Source organism: Diplotaxodon limnothrissa, linkage group LG5, assembly GCF_057381915.1.
Source record: "Diplotaxodon limnothrissa isolate DT_005_m linkage group LG5, D_limnothrissa_male_GT1.1, whole genome shotgun sequence".
Taxonomy (NCBI): Eukaryota; Metazoa; Chordata; class Actinopteri; order Cichliformes; family Cichlidae; genus Diplotaxodon; species Diplotaxodon limnothrissa.
Window position 1 is genome coordinate 30,084,294 of NC_140600.1, and position 27,977 is coordinate 30,112,270.

At 41.1% G+C, this 27,977-nt stretch overlaps 2 protein-coding genes across 2 annotated transcripts; one reads left to right on the forward strand and one right to left on the reverse strand.

Annotated features, from left to right (window-relative positions):
• Nucleotides 1-1,702: 1,702 nt before the first annotated feature.
• LOC146632580 (uncharacterized) lies at nucleotides 1,703-3,366 on the reverse strand. The gene is made up of 4 exons (XM_085353531.1): nucleotides 2,644-3,366; nucleotides 2,227-2,436; nucleotides 1,879-2,136; nucleotides 1,703-1,723 (listed from the first exon to the last, which is right to left on the reverse strand). Exons 1-4 carry the CDS (start codon nucleotides 3,364-3,366, stop codon nucleotides 1,703-1,705), a joined length of 1,212 nt encoding a protein of 403 aa, XP_085209657.1.
• A 2,218-nt stretch (nucleotides 3,367-5,584) lies between these two features.
• ccdc71 (coiled-coil domain containing 71) lies at nucleotides 5,585-27,977 on the forward strand. The gene is made up of 2 exons (XM_085353390.1): nucleotides 5,585-5,632; nucleotides 24,235-27,977. The coding sequence occupies exon 2, from the start codon at nucleotides 24,245-24,247 to the stop codon at nucleotides 25,316-25,318; it is 1,074 nt and encodes a 357-aa protein (XP_085209516.1). The 5' UTR covers nucleotides 5,585-5,632; nucleotides 24,235-24,244; the 3' UTR covers nucleotides 25,319-27,977.

Below are 27,977 nucleotides of genomic sequence, written 5' to 3' on the forward strand. Positions count from 1 at the left end.
GTTTTAAAGCCTCCAAGCCTGTTGGCTTTTTTGAAAAAATGTTTAGGATGAGAGGTTGGGGTCATCAGCCTATGGCCTAAATAGAGCCCTGTCCTGTCCTAGTCTGATAGAATGAATTAGAGCAGAGATTGCGAACCAGGCCTTCTTTTCCAACAACAGTGTCTGAGATAAGCCAGGTGGTGTAGGGTCTTTATTTTGGTGGCCTCAGAATCTCATCTCCGCTTTTTGCAGATGATGTGGTTCTATTACCTTCATCATTTGGTTACCTCCAACTTGCACGGGAGCAGTTTGCAGCCAAGTGGTGAGAATGAGAATCAACATTTCCAAGACCATGGTATTCAGTCGGAAATGAATTTAGTGGCCACTTTGAATCTGGGCAATCAATGCTCTGGTCACAAGCTCTGGGTAGTCTGAAAGAATGAAATTTCAGATACAAGTAGTGGAAAGTACTTTCCTGCAAAGACTGGCTGGGCTCTCCTTTAGAGATAGGGTGAGAAACTTTGTAAATTGAGAGAGACAAAGTGGACTCACTGTTCCTCTACATGGAAAGGAGCCATTTGAGATGGTTTAGGCATCTAATTAGGATGCCTCCTGGATACCTCCTTGGGGAGATGAGAAATTGCATTTCTTGGCTGACTTGGATTTCCTCTCAAGTGAGGTGGCCAGGATGAGGGAAATCTAGGTTTCTCCTCCATGCTGGATGATGTCATGGATGTGATGGGCACCAGTTTAGCTCTTCATGTGATGAGAGATGGATAAGTCTGACTGTAAAATCACCACCAAAATTGTTAGCCAATGAGCATACCACAGATCAGTTGTTCTCAAACTTTTTACAATGAGTACCACCTCATAAAATATATGGCTCTTGAAGTACTACTCTTATGACCAACATTAAAGTACAGTAGTATAGGCCTATTTAACACCACGAGCAGTTTACACAGACAATTTTATTTCTTATATGAATGTTATTTATTTTAACTGTCATAAACAGGATGTGACAAGCAGTGTTGGGTAAGTTACTTTAAAAAGTAATTAATTAGTATTACTAATTACTTAATCAATATTGTATTTAAAATACTTATCTAATTACTGTGTCTGAAAAGTAACTTAATTACTCAATAAGTAATTTAACTAAATACTTATTAAAATCCCCATATACCTTGAGTGGACAAACAATAGAAATTAAACTCTTTAAATAATAAATAATTTTTAAAAAAATACGAGTCAACATGAAATAGTTTAGCCCTTTTGCTTCCTGAATCATCTTTATTACATTCTATAAAAAAACATTCTTTAATAATTACATTTTTTAGTAAGGAATGTAACTTTCTTTAGCTAAGAAACACAATTCCAGAATAACAAATATATTTTTCTGCAACATATCTGAATAACAAAAAAGCTTAACTTAAGAAATGTTATACATGACATATTTCACGCAGTAAACATTAAAATTTTTACATTTTCAAAGCAATGAGTAACATATTCATACATAATGTATGTAATCATGTGATTCAACAAAGTGAAGTTAACTCTGAACTTTAGTTAACAAACAGAATTCCTCTGAAATTTCCTCAAACCAATGAGCACCATATTTCCTGCATGCTGTATGCACTCATGTTTTCCAAAACATTTTTTGTACTACTTAGCTGTGTTGTTTTTGAAAAAGTTGTTGTATCTCATTAATGTAAGTCTCTCAAAGCGTTCACTTGACAGTCTGTTCCTTCTGGGTGTAAGCACAAGATTACCAAGGCTAAAAAGCCTTTCGACTGGTGCGCTTGATGGTGTGGCTGTGTTGTACCTCAGTGAAATGGCCTTAATCCTGGGAAACTGGCTAAGAACACCCAGCTCAGACCCAGCAGATTTCAAATATTCCATCACCTCTGTTTCAGCAGAGTAGGTACAGTCGTCCTCCTCAAATGAAAAAAAGTCATCAGTGGAGTTAGCAGGGTTCTTGTGATCTTGAGCAGGTTGTTGGTCTTCAAGAGACAACCCACGGCACTCTGTAGTAAGCATTGCCCTAACCATGTCTTTTTTCTCTTCTTCTCTGATCCAGCGTGACTTAAATTTAGGCAAAGTGACTGCAGCCAGGAGAGCTTCTTTATTGTCCATCATTGAAGAAAAGCGCACCTTGATCGCCTATAAGAAAAAAATACATCAGACGCTTCACATAAGAGCATGATAAATAAAACAAAAATTTATTTTAGGGTAAGGCTATGTATAGATTACCTTAACAATGATATCGGGGAGGGATGCTGTCAGCTTAAGCTCGTTCTGCAGTGCCAGCATCCTGGACATTAGAATCTCCAGAGTTGGAAGAAGGATTCCAAAATAGCAGTTCTCTTCTCCTTGCAATAGTGCAACAGTGAGTGGCTTCAACACGATACAGTACTCCTTTAGGAACAGATACTCCCGACCAGTGAAGCATTTGATTCCAAACTGAGTGCAGACAGTATTTAATTCAGCAAGGGGAATGTCAGTGATCCTGGACAGAGCGTCGTGAAATGAATTCCATTGTGTTGAAACAGGTACTATGAGTTTTTTCTTGAAAAAATTATCTACCAACTCTGAAGCAACAGAAGAACGGTTTGCTTTTGTCCACATTGCAGAACACTTTGAAGTTGCACTTCTGTAGATGAATTTTGCCTCATTTGCTTGAAGCCATTTCTCAACATCATGAAAAATTAAGTTCAGTGTGTGTGATGCACACCTTAAGTGTGGAGGGAGAGAAAACTGTCCTTCAGATTCTGTGGAGAGGGTCTGCTCAACATCAGTAAATGTCACCTCTCCATCTTCTTCCGATTCCTCATCAGAGTCTGATTTTTGGAACATTCTAAAAGCTTTGATAAAATTGGACCCGTTGTCTGTCACAGTGGCTGTCACTTTAGAGCTCAGTCCATAAGCCAAATGTACTTGCTCGATTTCATTGCCGATGACATCATATGTGTGTCTCCCTCGAACTCTTTTACATGCTAGCGCTGCATGTCCTTCTACAACAGTAGAAGGATCAATCCAGTGTGTCGTCATTCTGAGAAAACTTTTGTTATGGCTGGTCCAAATGTCAGCAGTCGTGGAAATATATTCCAAACTCTCGAATGTCTCTTTAAGCTCCATTTCCATGTCAGCATAACACTTATCTAAGTAAGTAGAAAACGTTTTTCGATCATGCAGTGCTGCCTTTTTGCCACACACAGGTATTTTGTTTAATATGCACCTAAAAGACGGAGACTCTACATTACGCAGCGGTAGCATCTCTTCCACAACGTAGCCTGCAATCATTTTCTTAAGCTCACCATCAGACACTTTCTGTGTTGCTGAAGTGAAATCAAGTTTCGTCTGCTCAGCAGGAGTTGCCGCGGTGTTATCCATGGATGATGAAGATGGCTCACTCAGAAGGCTTTGTCTGTGCTGCCGTGTCAGGTGCTTCAGCAGATTACTCGTGCTATTGACAGCGGCCGATAATTTTTTCTCCCCAGGACATAGCTTACATATTACCGTAATGTTCTTGTCTGCTTGTTTTAGAAAAGTTAAGTGACGGGAATATTTCCATTTCATAAAACAGGCCCTCGCTTCAGCCGAGTCCGACATCTTCCGCTGTAGAATACGACTATGCGGGAAACTGGCGTGAAATGACGTACAGCTGCACTACAGCGATGTTAAAGCGGCAGAGTTTATTTTTACCTTTAGAAGATAAATTATTGAAATTAAATAATGATTTTCAGCGAGTTTAGTTATTTTACAATGTAACGCAAGTACATTGTAAGTAACTGTATTTAAAATACCTAAAAATGAACAGTAATTAGTTACTCTACTTTTTCAGTGGAAAAATAATTTAAATACAGTAACACCCAACACTGGTGACAAGTGATAATAATAACAACTGTACTGCATTAAAACATTCAAAGCAGGTGGGATATCCAATCTTTAAGGGATGACCTGATGAAACCTGCTTCCTGCTTCACTGTATTTATATTATGTTAACCATAGCTGTGTGGCTAGCCAACACAGAGCACATCGTTATATACCAGCTAGCCCAACTTCAGTAACCCTACAAACGCCACTGCTGTTTAGTTTTCTGTCTTAATTTAGGTCGGAAGTGATTGCAGAGCTGTATGTTTTCATTTTTGCTGTGGCAGTTAAGCTGCCGGATTTTAGGGCTTCATGACCCTCCTTGCTTGGCAAATTTTACTAGCTTAGCTAGTAGTTAGCAAGTATTTGCAGGCAAGTCCATCACTTCCATTGAAACTATGACTGTTCAACGAATTTTTGCCAATTGTTTGGCGAATATACATTTTTCTCAAAGGGATAGACAGTTACTGGGCGATACTGACCATCAAACTCCAGACCACTCTCAACCAGTCTGTGAATACCCATTTTTCACTCATGGTAGCTGTTTCCAGCTGCTCGCAGACCAGTTTCCAGGGGTGTGTGAGTGTGGTGTTATTCACTAATCCCTATGTCATCACCATTATTGTAACACGTTCAACATGGCAGACAAGCTAACATTGCATGGTTGCATGTAATGTTAGCTGTGTCTGGAAAATCTAAATATGACTGTAAATCTTTTTGCAAACACAGATCTCGCCATCTGGTGGCCTTCAGATAGAGTGTAAGTTAAGGAGGTTCTGGAAGCTATGTCCATGTTTTATATGTTTTATAGTGTTTATGGTTGCCACTACATTGATAAATTTGCTCAACTTGCGTATATATATATATATATATATATATATATATATATATATATAAAAATTCCCCGCTTGCCCCTGCGAGTGGTCCTCTACGATAGGCCTGGGAGCTTGAGGGTCCTGCGCAGTATCTTAGCTGTTCCTAGGACTGCGCTCTTCTGGACAGAGATCTCCGACGTTGTTCCTGGGATCTGCTGGAGCCACTTGCCTAGTTTGGGAGTCACCACACCTAGTGCTCCGATTACCACGGGGACCACTATTACCTTCACCCTCCACATTTTCTCGAGCTCTTCTCTAAGCCCTTGGTATTTTTCGGGCTTCTCGTATTCCTTTTTCCTGATGTTGCTGTCATTCGGAACTGCTACATCTATCACTACCACCGTCTTCTTCTGTTTGTCTACCAGCACCATGTCCGGTTGGTTTGCCACCATTTTGTCTGTCTGTGTGTATGTATGTGTATGTGTATATATATATATCTAACGAGAGAGAGAGATACAGATATATAGATATATTCTTTTTATTTATTTTTTGTTAAAATAAAGTAAAATACAGTAGCAGCTTTATTGTTAAACGCCATGCTTGCCCAGAGATTTGTTAGCTACAAAGACAAAAATGGCAATAAGCCCCGCCTACCCGTGACATCAGAGCACAATCAATATTTTGGATTTTGGAGGGGGGGTAGTGTGCGTTCCAGTTAATTGTTGCACTGTGAAATACACTTTTTTTCTGAGTTTTGTTCAGTTAAACCCGGGATTATTTCCCAGCCGTTTATGCCCGTTCCCCACCCCCACCCCTCGGCGGGGTTAACAGAGCCCGCCCTTCTCTCCCCAGCAGCCTCCGCCTCTCTTCCCTGGTCTGTCATCCACACCGCTGTTGTTGCAGCCATTTTACCGTGGAGCGTCGGCAGGCACAGCGACCACCGGAGGATGCCGAGGGAGCACCGTTAAAAGGTAATTCCGCTTTTTTCACGAGCTCTTTAAATTCAATGGGTAATCTTTACATTTCTGACCGTGCAAATGCGTCGGCTACTGTCTGACGAGTGGAGGCCCAGCCGGCAGGAGGGAGCTCAGGGAGCCTCAACAACTCGTAGCTGCTCAAAGAGAAGAAAGATCGTTGGGAGAATGTTTGGCGAGCGAAGCTTTCTGCTGCCACTTCACATATCCGTGCGAAAAATGGCGACGTCTCCTATGAGACTGCTGAAAGTTGTAATATAAGCTTACATGCGTTGGCTTCGTTTGATCCAAGTTTAAGCGCGCTGTAAAAGCAATGTTTTTGTATAAATTGGACTGACTCACGTTGGCGCATTCGGCAAGGGGGCGCACGAGAGCAGCGCGAAGAAGGGGGGGGGGGGGATTAAACGGAAATACCCGTCGATATTTCCGTTTAATCATTAACTGGCTAGCCTGTTTTTAAATGTGTTCTGTCACTTTTTACTTAATAGGAACAACATTTTTGAGCTTCTTTATTCATTCTAATTAATTAAACATGACTTTAAGTCCATTAGTGTACTGTTGAAAATAAGGTAAGGCTAGCTGAACTTTTTGTTTGGGGCAAGTCACGCCCATCACCCAGCAATCCGATTGTTAAGTGATGACGTGACGAATCCTACTTCCGGGTCTAAAGTAGTCTGCGTTTAATATGGCTTTTGTGTTGTTAACATGTTTAATGTTATGTATTTTCTTCTATTTAATCTCAAAAAGCTCCTAAAACAGTCAGTGATCACTGTTGACCTCCCTCGGCTTTTATTACCGCTAATCATTTATTTAAGCTCAGTTTTTAAAACCTTAGGATGTAACTACAGCCCATCCCATGCAGTAGTATATGAATGACTAACCTCGTATTGTGGATGGATTATCTCAGTTGTTCTCCTGGCTGAAGTTTGGTCCTTTTATAGCATCCTGCCATGCGATTACATTTGTTCCTGACCACCGAGAACACTCACGTTAACTTTTATGGAGTGGAAAAAAAGTTAGCTTGTTTATATTATGCTAACATAGCTGTGTCGCTAGCGGTCACGTAGCACATCGTTATATACCAGCTAGCCCAACTTCAGTAACCCTACAAACGGCACTGCTGTTTAGTTTTCTGTCTTCATTTATGCTGGAAGTGATAACAGAGCTGTACGTTTTAATTTGTTTCCAAAACCCCGCAGTCAGGACATGCTATATTGTATTTAGATAGAAGCTAGCAAGCTAACTCCCTGCTAACTTCTAACTCCGTTAAATGTCATGAATTCCGTTTTCATGGATGCTAAACTCAATTGTTACACCTGGTAGAGCAGAACGCTGATCATTTTATTAAAGATGAAAGACTTTAGACAGTTTTCAACTCTCAGTAATGCCATAGTGATCGTTTGATATATGGACCTGCAGCGGAGTTTAGGTCCAGACACGGCTAGTGACGTCAGACTGAACAACCGGATAAGTTTGGAGCGTTGTCAGTTTCATATTGCTAGCATTCATTTATAGTTTCTTGTACTCATTTTCCTTTTTAGGCTTACAAAAGTGTGTTCATGCCAAACAGAAAGTAACTTAAGCTTCATGTTACATCTACTGTTTGTAAAAACCTTAAGATATTTGTTTCGAGCAGCTGGTGGGAGGTGAAGTAGGACTCCTGCTAGGTGGAATCAAGTTGCAGAGCAATGACACAAGTTCGTACACAAATGTTCAGTTTAACTTCTTTGTTGTTGGGTTTTTTTGTGCTCATTAAGTCTACGCTTTAAGTACATCATAACCACAAAGCTCTCAGAAATCCTACGTTGTAACCTGACATGCATCTACACATTACATTGCCCCAACCCGCAACTATTATGATTGGTCTTCTCAGTACTGTTGATTCCTCATTTGTTCTTCTGGTGATTTTATGTCACCACTTTTAGATTTTTATTTTATTTTATTTCTTCAGTAAAAGAATACAAATGTCTGCCTCGACAGAAAGGCTCTGATAGTAGCAAATTCTTGAAGGCTGGTTGCCAAAACTAGCTAAAATGTTTGCAGGGAATGTTGAAAGTGGAAAAATTTGAGCAGTGAATATAAATATATTTTCTTTAGAAAAATATTAAAACCTGACCACAGATAAGAGTGGGCCTCTTCGTCCGGGTTAGGTATTTAAAAACATCTTGGTGAGTGTTAGGATTAAAACTACTCTGAATTAGGATGTTGTGGTTTGGGTTAAAATACTGTCGTCACTACTTGGTGTTGGGAGCTTCTCTTTTTTTTTTTTTTTTTTTTTTTTTCATAAATAGAGGCGAGATTTCAAGGAAAAATACAGTTCAGTTTTTAATGGGAATTGTTTGACAATTGTGTTAGGTTGGTATCATGCTAGCTTTACAGAATGAAGTTTGGATTGGACTTAGCTTTTGTTTTTTGAAGGAGTTCCACACAACGCTAGCTGTGTGGTCACTTCAGCACACACGGCACTTGAACGAGCCCTTTTCCACTGACTCGGGTCAGCTTCACATGACTCAACTTGGTTTTTAGTGTTTTCCTTTAGGATGTACTATTTGGTACATGGTACTTTTGTAATACCTACTCTGCTGGGATTCCAAATGATCTGAGGTAATCCAAAAGTCAGTAGACTGCCGATTTGGTACATGGTGGCAGCACGTGAGCCATGAGCGTGACTGCGTTACAAAAATCAAAAGCATTATTTTGCAAACCTGGCAATGAGGGGACTGACTACACAACAAAACAAAAACTGTGGTCACTGTCTGACAAAAAGCCATACAACTAGCAGCAGAATTGCCTCGATGTCCTTTATTGCTGTACTGTTCATGTCGCATAAAAATGACGTTGCAGGACTTTAGGTTGCATATATAATGACCTCACAAGCATAATTACAGGGTTCGTACGGGTGCTTGAAATCCTTGAAAATGCTTGAATTTTAATGTTGTCTTTTCAAGGTTTGGAAAGTGCTTGAATTTCAGATGTGGTGATTAAAAGTGCTTGAAAGTGTAACTGTATTTCATTCACCACAAATAACTATCTGAATCGTTTTCTTGTCAGATAGAGAACTAAAATGAGTCGCAAAATGTAAAAGCAACATATCTCCGCCTGGGCTGCCTTACGTCAGTTTCAATGTGTGACCCCGCCCCTCCCTCGGCCAGTTGGTGATGAGTGCGCTAACATACCTGTAGGTCGCTGTTTTAATGAGTGTTTGATGGAAAACGACAATGGCGGAGTTTGTGCTCTCTAGTCGCATGATAGGTGAGTCCTAGTAAATAATTTTCCAGTACGTGTACGTTACACATGCTATTTTTTTAAAATTATGATTATTATTTTGCTAGCTATCAAACTCACTGGGGAAATGATTGAAATGCACTGAGTGATGCAGTATGGCAGCGCTATTATGAAATATGCTGTGAACTTAGCTAACATTACTTAGCAGTAATGTGAGTTAATTTACTCAAGTGAAAGCTTTAAACATTAGCCCGATACATAACTAGCCAACTTAAGGCTTTCTGATTAACCCTTTGGGGTTGACAGACCCAGAGTCTCCATTTCAACTTGGGTTGAATGTGCGGACTTCAAACTATATACCAGTTTTTAAATTATGTTGATAGGCCACGTAAAACCGATGTGTTTTTTTTTTTTTTCTGAATAAAACAGTGGCGTTTACTCCGGGAAGAAACGGTTAAAACGCAGTTTTCTAAGGAGAGTGCTAGAAAACACGCTTTGCTTGTGAGTGAAAAAAGAAAAAACACTCCTTCCATATTGGTGGAAAAATGTACCATGTCGACCAATCAAAAAATGATATTGCAACATGTGGCATTTGGTTATTTGGGAAGAGGGGGAAGTTTTAGGAGTGACCGGCGAGAGAGAGAGCGAGTGAGTGAAAGAGAGAGTTTTGATACATGAGAGATTTGTGACGTTTATCGTGTTTGGAGTCTCAAGTTAGTGTGTTGTCTTGTGTAGTTAGTGTGTAGTGTAGGCGTTGTTTTGTTTTGTGTGTCAGTTCTACTAGTGAATGTCACAATTGCTGCAAAAAAGCCACCAAAGGCAGATTGCAGTGTAAATGCTGAGTGACACACCTGCTGTCAGACCTGCAGGTTTATCCCTGTGCTGTTCTCATCTGTTTTATAGTGGACACAAACTATTTTTTGGAGTTGCATAAATAATTTGTGTGCCTTCTTATTTCATGCAGAACACTTGATTGTTCTCTAAATAGTTTTAAATGGTTATATAAAAAAACGTCTGAGCCTTGGCTGCATTTTTAGGTAAATAGTACCATATAACTTTGTTGTTTGCAAAGCTTGTGCATATTTTTTTTTTAAATGTACAATTTCTATTTGCATTACAAGTTATGAAAATGATTCGTTAAACATGGCTGTGGTTTTTACAGTCTAAAATATCACTTTCTACTCGTATTTTAAATTTTGTCTGAATTTAGATAAATTGTGCTGATACAGTTTGTCAAAATGAGAAAATAACAGATTGGCAAGATGAACAGGTGAAATATAGAGGCCAAATCAAAAGTAGTCAAAAACAGCCAATTATACCCTGGACTCCAGAGGGTTAGAGGCTAAAAGCAAAGTTGTCACCAAGTACTGTTTATATTTGTGTGTATTGCTGCAGCTTTTTTGAGTATTAACTTGGTGCTTTTGGGTGAAGTAATGGTAATATGAGGGAGCGATCCATATGGTCACAAAGAATAGCCACTTGTTTCTGTGCTACCAAAGTTCCCCGGCTTTCATTCTAAATGTGTTTATCGTCAGCACCTACACATTAAACTACTTAAACATTATAAATGTCTTCAAGCTCACACTGAGGCCTGTGGGGCACTATCCAGCACTGAGACTGTAGACACATTTATGTGTTTTTGTATATGAATATTTCATACTTTAAGGTAGGGGTGGGCGATATAAACGATATACAATAGAAACGATATAAAGTTGGCCAACAATAGAGCGGTATAGTCATAATCTCTATCGCGATAGTGCATGTTGATGATGTCATCAAGCTGCGCCTGTTTTGGTCGAAAGCATCGCAGTGGCTCCAACCATTATCATCTGCAAATTATGCCAACAGTCATAGCAAAGAGATGAAGCACTTTTGAAATATGGGGAAAGCCAAAAACTGCGCTTCCTCCACTTCCGTAACATTGACACATTAATCTTGAATTCTCTCGCAGCAGTTCTATTCCCATGTTGTTGCAGTATATTAATAACTAATCTTGTATTGTGGATGAATGATCTCAGTTGTTCTCCTGACTGAAGTTTGCCCCGTGTATAGCATCCTGCTATGCGATTGCATTTGTCCCTAACCACCAAAATCCCTCACGTTAACTTTTATCGAGTGGAAAAAAAAGTTGGTGTTCATCCTCTAGCTTCACTGTGCTAATGTTATGCTAACATAGCTGTGTCGCTAGCAATCACGTAGCACAACATTATATACCAGGTAGTCCAACTTCAGTAACCCTGCAAACGTCACTGCTGTTTAGTTTTTCTGTCTTCATTTATATCGGAAGTGGTAGCAGAGCTGTACGTTTTAATTAGTTTCAAAAATCTCTCAGTCAGAACATGGTATGTCATGTTTAGGTGGAAACTAGTGAGCTAACTTCCTGCTAACTTCTAACTCCGTTAAATTTAATAACTTCTGTTTTCATGGATGCTTGGATGTTAAACTTAATTGTTACACCTGGTAAAGCAGCAACGCTGATGATTTTATTGAAGATTAAAGAATTTAGACAGTTTTTAACTCTGTGTTCGTTTGACTTTGGGACCTGAAGCAGACGGAGTTTTGGACCCAGATTATAGTGATGGGATTTCCGGCTCTTTTTAGAGAACCGGCTCTTTTGGCTTGGCTCTTTAGGTTGTTTTGTTGATTTAATTAATTTATTATTAACAATAATATAAAATTATGCACAAAAGGAATTACTAATGTAAAAAAAGTGGTTTTATTTATATATGTTTATATATAAATATGTGGTGGCCCCTAGAGACAAAGCACGTACAAACTCCAAAACACTTTTTTTTTTTTTTTTTTTAGTATTTTATTTGTTCCTGAGTAAATCGGTTTGGCTGAGATTAAAGTTATAGTTTTTACATCCATCCATCTTCATCCGCTTTATCCGAGGCCGGGTCGCGGGGGCAGCAGCCTAAGCAAAGAGGCCCAGACCTCCCTCTCCCCAGCCACCTCCTCCACCTTATCCGGGGGAATACCAAAGCGTTCCCAGGCCAGCCGAGAGATATAATCTCTCCAGCGTGTCCTGGGTCTGCCCCGGGGCCGCCTCCCGGTGGGACATGCCTGGAACACCTCACCCAGGAGGCGCCCAGGGGGCATCCTTGTCAGATGCCCGAACCACCTCAGCTGGCTCCTTTCGATGTGGAGCAGCAGCTGCTCTACTCTGAGCCCCTCCCGGATGGCCGAACTTCTCACCCTATCTCTAAGGGAGAGGCCAGCCACCCTTCGGAGGAAGCTCATTTCTGCCGCTTGAATCCGCGATCTCGTTCTTTCGGTCACTACCCACAGCTCGTGGCCATAGGTGAGGGTAGGGACATAGATCAACCGGTAAATTGAGAGCTTCGCTTTTACACTCAGCTCCCTCTTCACCACGATGGACCGGTGCAGCGTCTGCATTACTGCAGCTGCAGCCCCAATCCGTCTGTCGATCTCCAGCTCCCTTCTCCCATCACTCGCGAACAAGACCCCGAGATACTTGAACTCCTCCACTTGGGGCAGGAACTCATCCCCGACCCGGAGTGGGCACTCCACCCTTTTCCGGCTGAGAACCATGGCCTCAGATTTGGAGGTGCTGATCCTCATTCCCGCTGCTTCACACTCTGCTGCGAACCGTTCCAGTGCGAGCTGGAGGCCCTCACCCGATGAAGCCAACAGAACCACATCATCTGCAAAAATCAGAGATGAGATTCTGAGGCCACCAAAGCGAAAGCCCTCCGCCACTTGGCTGCGCCTAGAAATCCTGTCCATAAAAATTATGAACAGAACCGGAGACAAAGGGCAGCCCTGGCGGAGCCCATCACCCACCGGGAACATATAGTTTTTACACAGCTGAATAAACGTCAAGCAGACAACTGATTATTAGAAGTGTGAGATGCTCTAGAATATACTCTGGTGTCCCGTTATATTTTAGATAGCAAGGAGTTTATTAAACTTCACCGAAACGATCTGCAAATTTCATTAAAATGTAATAAACTATCATCTTGTCTTTATTTTTAGTTAGCACATACCTTAAACACTTAAAGCTGTAAGCTAATGATAGTTATATAAGAGCAGATGCATGCTGGTGCAATAAGCTGTACATTTTACGTCCAATGGATGCATGATCTGATTAGTCAACTAATCGCAAAAATAATCGGTGACTAGTCGACTATCAAAATAATCGTTTGTGGCAGCCCTAATTGTCACACATCCCTGAGTGCATCTTGAGTTACAGCTGGTGTATAGGTGACTTACAATGCAAGGCATATAAGCTAATTTGAATTCACTAAGACTCAAGATTTCTTGTTACAGGACTATGGGATTATAGTTCTCTGGCTTTTCTGTGTTGTGCAACCTGGATAAATATGTTTTAACAAACGGAGTCTAGTGATGTTGGGGGAAAAAAAAACTAGTAAAGGATTAATAGTTCTTTCACCTTTTGATGTTTAAGCAAAATTTCTACCACTTGTTATTTGATGAATCTATAAAATATTTAGGTGCTTTCCAAAACCTTTCATGTTAGTGAGCTGCACAGAGTTAAAATTTTGTCTGGAAATATTTGGACAGAGACAATTGCCATAATTCTGCTGTATTACCAAGCATTGAGTTGTCTTCTTTGTAATTATACTTCTTCTACTTACCCTAACTGTTCTCAGTTTCTTGTTTTGTTTTAGGTTTTTTGTTTTAAGGCGTACTGTGTCCGGTTGCTTCAATAATTGGCATTGTGTGCTTCAGATCATGAGCCAATAGTTTGAATCTTGTAGTGAGTCTTATGCATTTTCTCCAAACGTCCTCCATTCATAACAGACTTGGATGACGGCCTGATTCGTGCAGTCTCCTCTGAACAGTTGATGTAGAGATGTGTCTGCTGCTAGAACTCTGTGTGGCACTTATCTGTGCTCTAATCTTAGGTGCTGTTAACTTCGGATTTCTGAGGCTGGTGACTTAGATTATTTTTATCCTCAGCAGCAGAGGTGACTCGTCGTTAATAAATGCTAAAAAGAGACCAAGAAAGAATCAGAATCAGAAAGGGGTTTATTGCCAAATGTTGAGCAGGTTTACAACATTAGGAAATTGCTGCGGTGCTTCAGTGCAAACATAGTGTCATAAATAGCACTTAAATAGACATGAAAAAATAAAAGTAGGGATAAGAATTAAAAGTGCTACGTAGAAAGATATGTGCATGAGCTATGCATGAGATATATACATGAGAATAAGAATTAAGAGTGCTACGTTGAAAGATATATACATGAGTGCAGGTGGTGATCAGTGCCAATCATGGAATGATGCAGTGAACACAGCGTAGGGTCATGTGTTAGTAGCGGGAACAGTCATATGGTTATTGTTCATGTGTCCAACAGCAGAGGGGAAGAAACTGTTCTTATGGCGAGAGGTTCTGGTGCGAATGGACCGGAGCCTCCTGCCTGAGGGGAGCAGGTCAAACAGACTGTGTCCAGGGTGAGAAGGGTCAGCTGAGATCCGAGCTGCACGCCGCAATCTCCTGGAGGTGTACAGGTCCTGCAAAGATGGGAGTCTGCAGCCAATCACCTTCTCAGCAGAGCGCACAACACGCTGCAGTCTCTGTTTGTCCCTGATAGTGGCTCCAGCGTACCACACGGTGATGGAGGAGGTGAGGATGGACTCGATGATTGCAGTGTAGAATTGCATCATCGTCCGTGTTGGCAGGTTGAATTTCTTCAGCTGCCTCAGGAAGTACATCCTCTGCTGGGCTTTCTTGATGACGGAGGTGATGGTGGGCTCCCACTTCAGGTCCTGGGTGATGGTGGTACCCAGGAAGCGGAATGAGTCCACAGAGGTGATGGGGGTGTCAGTCAGGATGATGGGGGGGGAGTGGGGCTGTGTGCTTCCTGAAGTCCACAATAATCTCCACTGTCTTCTGGGCATTCAGCACCAGGTTGTTGTGGCTGCACCAGGACACCAGACGTTCAACCTCCCTCCTGTAGGCAGACTCATCCCCGTCCGAGATGAGTCCAATAACGGTGGTGTCATCTGCAAACTTGATTAGCTTGACAGACTGGTGGGTGGAGGTGCAGCAGTTGGTGTACAGGGAGAAGAGCAGAGGAGAAAGAACACAGCCCTGAGGGGAGCCGGTGCTGATGGTCCGGGAGTCCGAGACATTCTTTCCCAGCCTCACATGCTGCTTCCTGTCCGTCAGGAAGTCAGTGATCCACCGGCAGATGGGGTCAGGCACATTCATCTGGGAAAGCTTGTCTCGGAGATGGTCTGGAAGGATGGTGTTGAAGGCAGAGCTGAAGTCCACAAACAGGATCCTGGCGTAGGTTCCTGGGAAGTCCAGATGCTGCAGGATGAAGTGTAGGGCCATGTTGATGGCGTCGTCTACAGACCTGTTGGCTCTATATGCAAACTGCAGGGGGTCCAGGAGGGGGGCCGTGAGGGTCCTGAGATGGGAGAGAACTAGGCGCTCAAAAGACTTCATGACCACAGATGTCAGAGCCACGGGTCTGTAGTCATTTAGTCCAGTGATCCTAGGTTTCTTGGGGACAGGGATTATGGTGGAGGACTTGAAGCAGGCAGGCACATGACATGCCTGCAGTGAGGAGTTGAAAATGCCAGAAAACACTGGGGCCAGCTCGTTTGCACAGTGTCTGAGGGTGGCAGGAGACACGCCGTCTGGGCCGGGAGCTTTCCGAGCATTCAGGTTCTTAAACTGCTTCCTCACATCTGCTTCATGAATATGAAGAGTTGTGGTGGGAGGAGGTGGTGTGAAATCCTCTTTTGTGTGGGGTGAGGAGGGGGGTGTTGTAGGTGAACAGTTTGAAGGTGGTGATGGCTCTATGGAGGGGGGAGAGGTGGGGGAATTAGTGTCCAAAGTGCCTCTATTGTTGGGGCCGTTGGAGGTGTGAAGGCTGCCTGATGGCTCGTCAAAACGGCAGTAGAAGTCGTTGAGGGTGTTGGCTAAGAGCAAGTCATCAGTGGAGTGGGGGGTTTTAGGCTTGTAGTTTGTGATATTCCTAAAACCTTTCCACACAGAGGCCGAGTCATTCTCTGAGATCTGCTGCTGCATCTTCTCAGAGTGCTGATGTTTAGCAATGTCCACTTCTTTAGTGAACCTGTACTTGGCCTCTCTTTAGCAGTCCCTGTCTCCGCTTCTGAACGCCTTTCTCTTTTCCAGCCACAGCTTTTTGAGTTTAGGAGTAAACCAGGGTTTGTCATTGTTATAACTCACCCTGGTGCGTGATGGCACAATGCTGTCCTCACAGAAGTGGATATAGGAGGTGACAGTGTCCGTAAACTCGTCCAAGCTGTTAGAAGCAGCCTTCAATGTGTCCCAGTCTGTGGTCTCCAAACACGTGCGAAGCTCCTCCACAGCCTCGTTGCTCCACAGTTTTTTAGTCCTCACGACAGGTTTGGAGAGCTTCAGCCTCTGTCTGTACGCGGGGATTAGGTGGATCATGACGTGGTCAGAAAGTCCGAGTGAAGCGCGGGGCACCGCGCGATAGGCCCCGCTGATCGTGCTGTAACAGTGGTCCAATGTCCTCTCCTCTCTGGTCGGGCATTTAATATACTGCTTATATTTCGGAAGCTCATGGCTCAGATTGGCTTTGTTAAAGTCCCCAAGAGCAATGATGAGAGTGTCCGGGAATGTCCGCTCCGTGTGGAGAATCTGCTCCGCGAGTGCGCACTGAGCTGCCTGCGCATCTGCGTCTGGCGGGATGTAAACAGCGGCCAGGATGAATGAAGCAAACTCCCGCGGAGAATAAAACGGTTTGCAGTGGATAAAAAGATATTCCAGAGAGGAAGAGCAGTGCTGAGCAATCACTGTCACATCTGTGCACCAGCCACTATTGATGTAGAAGCAGAGACCTCCACCTTTGGACTTACCGGAGAGAGCGGCCTGCCGGTCCGCGCGCAGCAGATGGAAGCCCTCCAGCTTGAGCGCGCAGTCTGGGATGTTCTCACTGAGCCACGACTCCGTAAAACATAAGACACAGGAGGAGGCAAAGTCTCTGTTCATGCTTCTCATCAGGGCCAGTTCGTCTATCTTATTCCCGAGTGAGCGTACATTGGAAAGGAAGATCCCAGGAAGAGCAGTTCGCAGTCCGCGTCTCCTCAAACGCACGAGTGCGCCGGCTCGCTTCCCTCTCTTTCGGTGTCTCGCTTTCCTGGTCAGAGTCAGCAGTAAATCTGCCGCAGATGCGACAAATATTGGAAATAAATCCACAGGCGTTGTAGTCCTGTAGTTAAGGAGCTCTTCTCTGGTGTACGAGTATCCAGAGGAGTGCCCAGACACAGAAGAAATGCACAAAAACAAAACAAAAGTAACGCACTGAAGCACCAGGGCGACCATACGCGGCGCCATCTTTGACTGAAAAAAAAAAGGGGTGTTGATGTGTCAGACAGGTGTTGTTCAGTGATCTTGCCTGGAAAAAAAACATGTATTTCAGTTCAAGTCAACCCCATAATAATAATTATTGTTATTATTGTTGTTATTATTGGAGGGTTTTTGGTTTTCTGAGAATGGGTTAGGGTCCTCCATCCTAATGTACAAAAGGCTTGAAATTCAAATTTCAAAATCGGAGGACACATCAAAAGGCTGAGTTCACAACAAATCTTCAGTCAGAGTATCTTTTATCATTCCTCTCAATTCAAACAAATTGTATTTATATGGTGCTAAATAACCACAGCAGTTGCCTCAGCGTAGGGCTGTGCGATATGACCACAATCTTATATCCCGATATAAGAATTCTATCGTCCCGATAACGAAATGAATCACAAAAATGTAACATTTTCTGTAAATTCTGTGACTCTCGGGCAGCTGGTCTTGTGTAAAGTGTTTCCAGCTGCGCGTCATGTAGCTGGAGTCAAGTGTTTTAAACGATGCATGAAACTATACATTTTTAGACATAAGTTGTAACAGCCGCCGTTTTCTTTGTGTATTTATTACACGGCGTTAGCCTGTTCTAACTTTTGAGTCTAAGGTTTATTTTTTAGCACCTGGCGGCTCCTTTTTACTTCTCATCCGTAAATAATCTGCTCTTTCACGTGATTTAGTTTATTTTGAAAAGTCTCAACAGGCTCTTGAGCTTTATTGTGAAAGGTTTATGTGGAACATAAACAACCGGATACACGATGGTGTTACCGTCGTTGTTGCTAACCGCAATGCATAAAAACAGGTGCTTGTCCGTCTGTAGTGTGGTTATATAAAATATAACAGAAAGAGAGAACTTTAAGAAATTAATATAGCCACTACAGTGACCATCAAAACGATGAAAAAATATTGCCGTAAACAGTTTATTTTGCGACACCACGAAACAAACGATAGCGTAAAATGAAACATTGGACGTTTTTATATCGTCATCCGATATATATCGTTATATCGAACAGCCCTAGCTCAGCGTTCTCTATATTGTAAGGTAGAGACCATAAAAGGGTCTTCAGTTGCAGTACTGCTGTAATGTCTACTGTGTGTGAGTGAGAGAGGGTAGTTTTCACCAAATCTATCTATTCCTGATTGTTAATGTCCTCTTGAGCACTTCGCCCAGGCTGAGCTACCTGAGGCTTTGTGGTAGCTTATGTCACCATGTTCAGACTCATGCTCCTTCAAAAGTGCAACAAACTGTCTGGGGTTCAGTGCCATGGCTTTGATGAAGCTAACTGTTTTAGTTAGTTAATTAAAATGTTGCTGACATAACTTTAGCACCGACTTGCAGAACACCTCCCGCTTATAATGCAAAAATACCAGTTTCAGTTCCGGGTTCCTTTCAGCCATATTATTTTGCATCCGCTTAAAAAGTCTGACATTTTGTCCTATCAGATTTTGACAGCAATCACTTTTAACACCTGCTACTTTGTCCCATTTTTGTTGTTTTGTTCCCTGGATGTGTAAAGGTTGCTTAAACGTACTTGTTGCTTTTGCAGCTTTGCTAGCAAAGGTTTAGATATCTGTTCCAACTCTGCTTAAGTCAAGTTCTTGTATTTCATGGGGTAATCCGGTTGTTCTAGCTTTCTCAGCTTTCCAAACAAGCTGTACTAACTTAATCATGAGTCAGATTTTGTTGTTTGTTTTGTTTTCACCAAATTAAACCATTCAGGTGTGGAAAAACATCTTTATCACCTCCTAGGCAGTACCAAGCAGAATGATTGACAGCAGATAAGTGTTGAGTGATGTCTTAAGTTCTTACAGCACAGAAGAAAAATCTGCATACTTTAAATCTACTGCTGCTACAGTATTGTTTGAATAATACTCATAATTTTGGTATACAGCATGAACTTGGATGCGATCTGTCAAGTCAAGTTGGCTTTATTGTCACTGGCTACTTTGTCTTTGAGTGTCTGCTCTGGCGCATCAAATGAAGCACTTCTTGTTCACTGGTTAACTGGCCAATCCCGGACGTTTGTATCGGCCTGCTTAGACTTACTGCTCTATAACCACACAGCTGCATCGGCTGCTTGCAGCTGCATTTTCACTCTGAATGAAACCTGCAAGTGAAACGGCATCAACCAAATAGGCAACCAGTCCTTTCATTTGGTAGTAGTCTGTGTTCTAGTAATCTCACAGTCGACTAAAGCACATCCAGGGTGTGCTTAGATCGTGTATTAGATTCCTCTTCTTCCTTTTTTATGTGTTGTGTGTGTGTGGGGTTTTCTTTCAAAAAAATTTTTTTTGTGTGTGTGTGAGTTGGGCTTGGTTATATATATTTAGGGTATATTTTGTCTCCGATGTAACTTTGATTTGGAAAATGCTTTGAAATATCAAGCTCTGCTTTATAACTTAACATCTTAATCTTTAAGTTCACTGTTCACTATTTTTCCACAAGAGATAACTGTTGGAATTGGTTTAAATACTAGTATTGGAGCAAAACATACGGGTGGGCACAATTTTGGTATTTTGAAGACAAAGCGCATCAAATGTCTGTCACAATTCTGTTTGAAACTTGGTGGCTTTCCATTCAAGTTAATGGTCTTTTTACTCTGCCAAAAATGAAACCTAAAGCCAGTAGTGGTTAAAAATGTCTGTTTAGCATTTGGGGGGGCATTCTAGGTTAAAAAGACAAAGGGTTTTGTGTATGTGCGGCAGTGTTTGAGATCACTACCTCTGCCACGCATCATGTGATCATTAAAACGTCAGCTGAACACTCAAATCGTCTAGGTCCTCAGAGAAACAAAGTAAGTTTCAGGGGACTTGCAGCCAACTGAAGCATTTCAAGTCAATCGCTCTGGTGTTGAACCATTGAGATAGAACTGGAGAAAGTTACATAATACCCAAGTTTAAAGGCATTTTAGCACTTTTAGTAATGCACCCTGCAGTTTAAAAAAGAATGTGGTTTTTTTTTTATGTTTTGCTTTTTTTGTCAACTAATTTAAGAGTTTCTCATGTAGTTAAAAACTTAAGTCATTGCAGTTGGTTGATGACCTTTGCTACATGTTGTTACTGTTTACTGTCTCTATAGAGATCGACAGACCACGTGACTTTCGCGCGTTGCATTGTAGGTACGAGTGGCAGGAAAATCAAAACACTGCATCAAGCGCTAGCATTTCCAGCACTGGTAACCATTAATTCTGCGGTTTTAATCCATACTTGCATTTTATTTGCCCCAGAAACAGTTATGTACAAAACGAAGGAGAACACGGCAGGTCCGTACAAAGACTTGACAAAAAGGCAAAAAAAAAAGGCAAGAGGAAAAAAATCAAAGGAGTGAAACAGTTAGACCCATACGAGCATACAGAGTGGACTAAAGACGTGAATCACCAATGAAAGGCTCAGAAAATGAGACTAAGAACCCACGCTGAAAATTTAAAAAAGTCTTTGCAGATGTTTAAAATTTAGCAAAAACAGAAATACTGTATTTTCCATTGCCAGTGTTTTTTGCACCTATAAGTGTTATTAGTAACCTTTTAGAAAGTGTTGTTAGCATGCAACAGTTTGCATATCAAAGTACAGATAAGCTTAAGCAAAACTGAAGCTGATGTTAAGGTGAGGTTGATAAACACAGTTGGCAATTTGGTAGGACTTGTTTCAGTGAAACATGGTCTCATGTGTTTAACCTAGATGAGTAACTACCATGTAGCAAGCAGTGGCAAGTCAGAGCTGTAGAGCTGACTATTAAAGAAAGAAAATGGGCTGGTGTTTCAGCATGCAGCAGTCATTATTCCAGTAGCCTTGTTAGACCACAGTTTGCAGTACCAAAACACATAAAATTGCTCTCAAGCTGATGGTAAATCACACACTTCTGGAATGTGGGTATAAATTTAGTCACTTGGAAGCAAATGGTTACAGAGGCTGACAGCCTTTAGCTGTGTTCTTTAAGGTTTTAATTACTAGGTGCCGATAAAAGCGACATAATTTGTGTTACTTCCACTGTATACCTACAAAAGAAGCCCAAACAGTATTTTGAATTATCGTGATAATTATTTTGAATTTTAAATCCTATTCTTCTATTTTATCTACCTAACAAAGAAAGAAGGACAAAAGACAAATTGTAGAAGAGAATTGGAGATGAATAATAACTAATTAAAAAATGGAGAGTCACAGGACAGCCAGTAGCCTAGGCTTTGCAGTGTCATTGGGGGAGAATTCAGAGTTACCTGAACCAGTGCTAACTACATGCTTTATGGAAAGGGGAAGTTTTAAGCCTAATGTCTTCATGCTTGCTCAATCATCCAGGTAAGGATATATTTAAAAAAAAAAGTTGAATCTGTTCATCTGGATGTATTGTTTTCAGTGGAGAAGCATTTCGTCTCTCATCCAACTAACTTCTTCATTCTAGTAACTTGACTGAAGACAAAGTGACTCCCACTGAAAGAAGTGCTCTCTTGGGGTGATATGATACTATGAGGACTTTAAGATAAGATGGGACCTGATTATTCAAGACCTTGGATGAGTTAAGGATTTCTTGATTCTATTATGGATTTAACAGGGAGCCAATAAAGAGACGTCTGTATCGGAGAAATATTATCGCTTGATGGTCCCTCTCAGTACTCTTACTGCTGGCCAAGGTAATACCATCCAGAATAAGAATCGGACACAAACATTTTTGGCCAAGAATAATGACTTAAGTTTTTTGTGAATTTAAAAAAATAACTTGCATTAAAAATTTATAAGTCATCCAGGTTTTTATGTTTTAACGACATACTGGGAGTTTAACTAATTGGTGTGTGTCGTCTGGGTTCATGGATAGATAAAGCTGCAAGTCGTCTGCATAGTAATAAAATATATGCCATGCCTTCTGATAACACTGCCAAAGGGAAGTGTTACGTTGATCCCGGTGAAGACCAGTGTGGAATTTAATTTGCCTTATGTATTTTAAAAAAGGAGAAAAAAAAAAGGACCTATTTGAGATCATTAGATCAATATCATTCAAAACGGTGAAGTATCTTTAAATACCTACAGCACAGAGCGGAGTCCACTCTGAGGCTATGAAATCATTTAAGCTTCACTATGGTGAGATCTACTGCCAGCTTGAAGGCCTGTGGTACGCACTGGATTAATATAAAGAGGTTGAGCATATGTAAGCTTGAAGCATTAATAGTACGACGTCTTTGAGCAGTCTCAAAGGAATGGGGTCTAAAAGGCACGTCAATTGTTTGGAGGAAGTAATTGCTGAAGTAACTACTGAAGTTAACTCAAAGAGAAACCTACAGTTGTTATATTTATTTCAGTGATGAATAAGTAAGACTTTTGCAGTGTAGTAGCAGTTCAGGGTTGAAATGGCACATTAGCATGAGAGAGCAGATGTTTCTCTGCTAGACAAATGTACTGCGCTGTTGAGAGCTGTTGCATGAAGAAAGAATGATTTCCTGTCTTAGTGGCAGCGGGAAGTGAAACCACTTTCTTTAACACTTCAAGCACTCACTCTTCATTAAACAAGTGTTCAATTCAATTTTATTTATATAAAATTATATCAAATCATGTTTTTAATCTTGTATCATAATTTTTGGTTGAAATGATTAAATTACACCACCTCAGCTGATAAACACATTTAAAGTTCTCAGTTTAAGGAGCCAGGTGGAAACTATTACATGGCATGACCCATATACACCATTTGGTCTCATTGCTATAGAATAGCAGTGTCTAGTTCTTTTCAGAAAACACAATGTACAAGTATAGCAGTATTTCTACAAACTGGGTGTGTTCACAGAAATATGTTGTTTCTGACTTTTTGCTATGTAGTGCTGCAGATAAATTGTTTGGCCATTTCATGTCTTGAAATATTGTAAACCTTTATTTATTCATATTAGTTTTTTGTTTTGTTTTTTTTTGTCTGTCTTTATGCCCTGGTTTCCAAAGTGCATAACGAGGCTTGATCTGAAGAGGTATAAAGGTGGTAAGGTGGCTCTGAAGGTTGATATTGTCTAATAACGAGCCAGCTCTCAATATTTGCTGTTCCAGCTGTATAGTGATGTCTGATTACACTGCTGCTGTCAGTAAACTGACTTCTCCCTCAAGCATTAATCTGCCTATTAAAAGTCTCCAGCCCATGTGTTCGCAGCTGCAGCAGTACATACTGATGTTAACATTTTATGTTCAGGCGCCTCTTATCAAAACATCTCACTGTGAGCTCAGCTGCAGGAGTCCGAAGGTCACAGCATCCAGGCCCAGGAGATAGCACAATGGTAGATGACTTCCCATGCATGGACAGTACAGAATCTAAAAAATGTACAGATGATAAAGATGATGCAGCATTTGCAGTTCTTGTAGTCAGTTTGCCCCAGTTTGAGACTGGGGAAAAAAAACGGTGTGAGAACCAGCAAGATGAATTGTAAAGTGCCCAGGGTTGTTCTCGCTCCTCAAAATCAGGCAAATGCTGCAAAACTGATCAGACAGCATATGATCAGTTTTGCAAATGATGAATGAAGTCAAAATTATTTAACAAACCAAATTTGGCATTGTCCAAACTAACTGACCTAATTGTATTTACACAGACTTAGATTATTAATTCAGTGGTACTAGAAGTTCCCAAATTTCTTTAAACTCTTTTGCTGTCAGTGATAATGTTTATATGTAGCATCAACCTCTCACAATAAAATGGAGATGTCGAGATGTTGAAGATCTAAAATGTATGGTATAAATATTTATTTTAAAGCCTGACATTGCTTTATCATTAAATTACATGATAGCTAAATCTTCAATCTTTTAATGGTGCCAGTAATAAGTTTTACGGACCATTTATAGGGATTTAATGTAATTGTAATGGAAACACAGAGACAAGGGCATAATTTTAATTTTGGCAGTATTGTGCAGAGAAAAGAGAGCTCTACATGTTTGATGGGCAAGTTAACGTATATTTTCTGGTCAAAAACGATGTGGAGTAGGACTTGAGGCATTGATCTGTCTGTATCGGTTATAATTCTTGAATCATTGTTTTCTGCAATTTGTTTTGATCAAATGTGGTAATTTTTTCTCCTGACAGAATTCAAGTCATGGCTTATGAGGCACAATGTTCCACGGTCGGCCGGCCATTGGTGTTTGCTAATGAAGAGCGGAGGGCTGTTCATTCCTGGTCCCGGATCTCATCAGCAGGACATAATGTCCTCCTAGATGCTTTGAAGATTCTCAGCCCAATGTCCCGTGACCTTTCAAGCACTGAGGAGCTTGTCACCTTCCTGCAGGAGCTAAGTGAGGAGGGTCACAAGCCCACCGTGCTTCGCAGCAAGGATGTGTATGACTACCGGTCGTGCACAAGCCAACCCCTGACTGAGGACATGCTGAGACCACCAAACAGGAATGTCAAACCCACAGCTAAGAGGCGGAGGAGAAGGCCTCTGACCAAGAAGAGGGAAGTTCACCCATCCTGGAACACCTCTGAGAGGAGCAACCCCAGGATTCAAGGCATTCGCCCTCCAGAACCATTGGTGGACCATCGCATTATCGTTTGTAGCAGGACACCCAGTCGGATTGTGGCAAATTCAAATGTGGACATGCAGCCGTGCCTCAGACTGACCAGTATTGAAGGTCTATCTGGCTTCCACACAGCCAGACTCCAAATCCACACTACTCCACACTCATCCTCTGAGGTGGCCTCTAGTGGCTTTTTACAGCAACAGTACCCGCCAGCGATTTCAGGAATACCTTCTCAGCCTTCTCAGAACGGTGGCGGGGCACCCACCAAAGCTGTGGCCTTGTTCAGCCAGAAGACTCTGTCCTGCCCTATCCGACTAGATGGTGCTCTAATTGGAGACTCTGCACCGGTTTTGTATGCTAATGGTCGGGCATTCCCACAGACTGACACAGAGCTGACCAGCAACGGCTGGAGGAGCAATGGTCTCCATAGAGACGTTCATGGCCCCAAGGATCTGAACAACCCAACCCGGCAGAGAAATAGTTGGAAGGACAAGAAAAGTTTTAGAGGGAAAGTGATAAAGGTAGATGACTCTCGGTCTGTGGAAGAGGCCTGCAGAAAAGCGCAGAAGATACTACAGGTCAACCTTTCCCCAGTGATTCAGATCCAACCTCTCAACCATGTGCTGAGAGGCTTCAGATACCAGAACAAGTGACAATTCCTGTTTCTTTTAGCAGATTTTAGTGTTTTACAGTAGCCTCCACCGGGAGGTATCCGGTGTTGAAGATTGACAAGATGTTGATCTGTTTGTGGAACTGCTGGTTCCTGATGGAGACATCTGGGATTTAAAGGCATTTGAAGTTAGGTGGTATTTTCCTAGCAGGCTGGGAAATGACTATTGGCCAAATGCTGGTACATTTTCACTGTTGATGTTTGTTTATGCTACGCAACACTTCAAGCAAACATCCTTCTTTGCTTTGAGTTGTTTGGGACATAAGTGAGCTTGTACCAGAATCAGCACCTTTAACGGTGTAGAGTATTTAAACTCATTTGAAGTAGAGCGCCATTTTTTTTTTTTTTTTAATTTAAATATAAAGGTTGTTTCGTCTTTCTTTTTTGTTTCCAACTTGCTATGTCACTCTGCAACACCACTGGAAAGAAGGAAAAAAGTGAAGCTAGTGCTGAGATAACCACCGCTGTTTAATTTCTATAAATAAACTAAATTAAAGGAGGGGAATTGTATCTTCCTTCTGTGAAGTTTTTGTTTCTGCTGGAAATCAGGACGGTGTTCTGTGCATGAGTACAGCATTGAACCAAACATTTAAAACTAGAGACCATCACAAAGTGTTCCTTAGGTTTAGAGAATCAGTAAACAAAAATAAAATGACCATTAAATAATCTTTGTCTTAAAATGACAAAATATGAATTGGTTGAAGAAAATGAGTATGGAAGAGTTCTCAGGTCTTGTTATCAGTCTTTTTGAAGGTACCGGTTATGGTGATATCCAGCTTCAAAGTTTATTCTAACTTTGCATGGTTCACAGTTCAAAATAATAAAAATAATTGAGTTATTTATTACACTGAGCATTTGTGCACTATCTGAAACCATCCAGTTTACCTAGATGGTTTGTAAGCCATCTTTCTTCTGATTGGCTGCCCTTCACATAGTTGGCAAAACTATTACCCACTTACATCTAACTTACTGTGATAAAGCCAGCCAAAGCTGGGTTGGAGATGGCCTTATAAGGACATCCTCTCTCACTTACATCACACAAAGCCAAGAGTGGAGTCATCTTGGTGCACTGGGATTAAAGGGATATTTTTTTATTTTTATTTTTTAAATGTTTGGTTAAATTGATCATGTAATGGTGTAAACCTATTATAGCAAATGAGAAAAAGCATAATAATTCCACACAGATTTCTGATAGTAAAAAAATTCAAGCTTAAATCTCAATATTTTCTCATGTTTTCTAAATTTAAAACCCAGGTTATACAACTTTATTTATAATTTTTAATTAATAATTTCATTTCCTCTACTGGCTCTGGTTTATACCCATGAGTTAAAACTATTTCACATGAGGGGGAAAAAAAGAAAAAATATCCAATGCATGTACTCAGGATCAGCTGCTGCTCCAGTTTCCTGTTTTCCAGTACCTAACAGGCAGAAAACAGAGAGGAGTCCTGATGGAACACATTTGTTTGACTGAGTTGGAGACATTTGTGGTGGAATGTGTTTACTTGAGTGGCAGGGCAGTTTGTTTCCTGTCCAGTGTTACAGCAAGTTTGATCTACTACCAGAACTCATGTTCTGTATTTTGTTGAGCTGAATTTGCCCAATTGTTTTTTTTTTTTTGTTTTTTTTTAAACTTCCCAGCTTTGATTTGAGTGATGTCGCCCACCTTCTGACTAAACAAAATGCACTTTGACAGTGTGCCAGTGCTTTACTGTCACCTGTTCCTGACATGGAAGTCTTTAATGGTCTTTTCCGCTGCTTCATTTAGAAGATATCTGAAAATCTGATTTCTTTTAACTCCACACTGGTTTCCTCTACAGGTGCTAATCTTCCAAAGGTGGTGCTGAACAAAAAGATTAGCGCAACATAGTTTCTCGTCTTCTTAGTCAACTTGATGCATTTAAGAGCAGGAACTTCCTGTTGAGGGACTGATAGTTCGTCTGCCGGTTGGGATGAGCACGCCAAACCGCCTTTTGTGCTTTCCAAAGGGTTTCTACTGTGAGCAAGTAAGGAATCTGTTTTCATGTTAGTTGTGACAAACATCTGTATTTCCCTCCAGAAATCCACATTCCACTAGACAAATATTGTTGCGTGCCAACTTAAAAAAAAAAAAAAAAAAAAATCAGTTTGATATACATAAAAGATCTTAAAGTCAGTCTCCATAGATTTTCTGAAGCTTTTAGTGAACGCAAGACCATTAAATGAAGCTCTAAATCCAGAAAATGTAACTTAAATTCCACTGTCTGCCTGTACAATCCCAAGAAAATAGACAAATTTAATCTCCAGCCCAGTAAATAATACCTGTCTTTGGATTTCCAAAACACTGATGTTCAAATGCTGTTTTCTTATGTGGGATCTGTAGCAGAAAGAGCACATTAAATTTGATGATTGATCTAGCAATATGTAATTTAGGTTACAAAGTAAGATTGAGGAATTGGAAACATCCCCACGTTGTTTGAACTGAGACCACATCTGCTGTCTGGCGTCTGTCTTTGCAGATTACCCACATCTGTCCTGGTGAACTTTTTGTTCTGGGAGTCTGGTTTGTTGTACCCCCTCGCAATTGGTCTGTCTTGCTCATGCCCTTTTCTAGATCTGCTTTCTGTTAGTCTTGTTTGTGCAACACTTGTATAATATTGTAT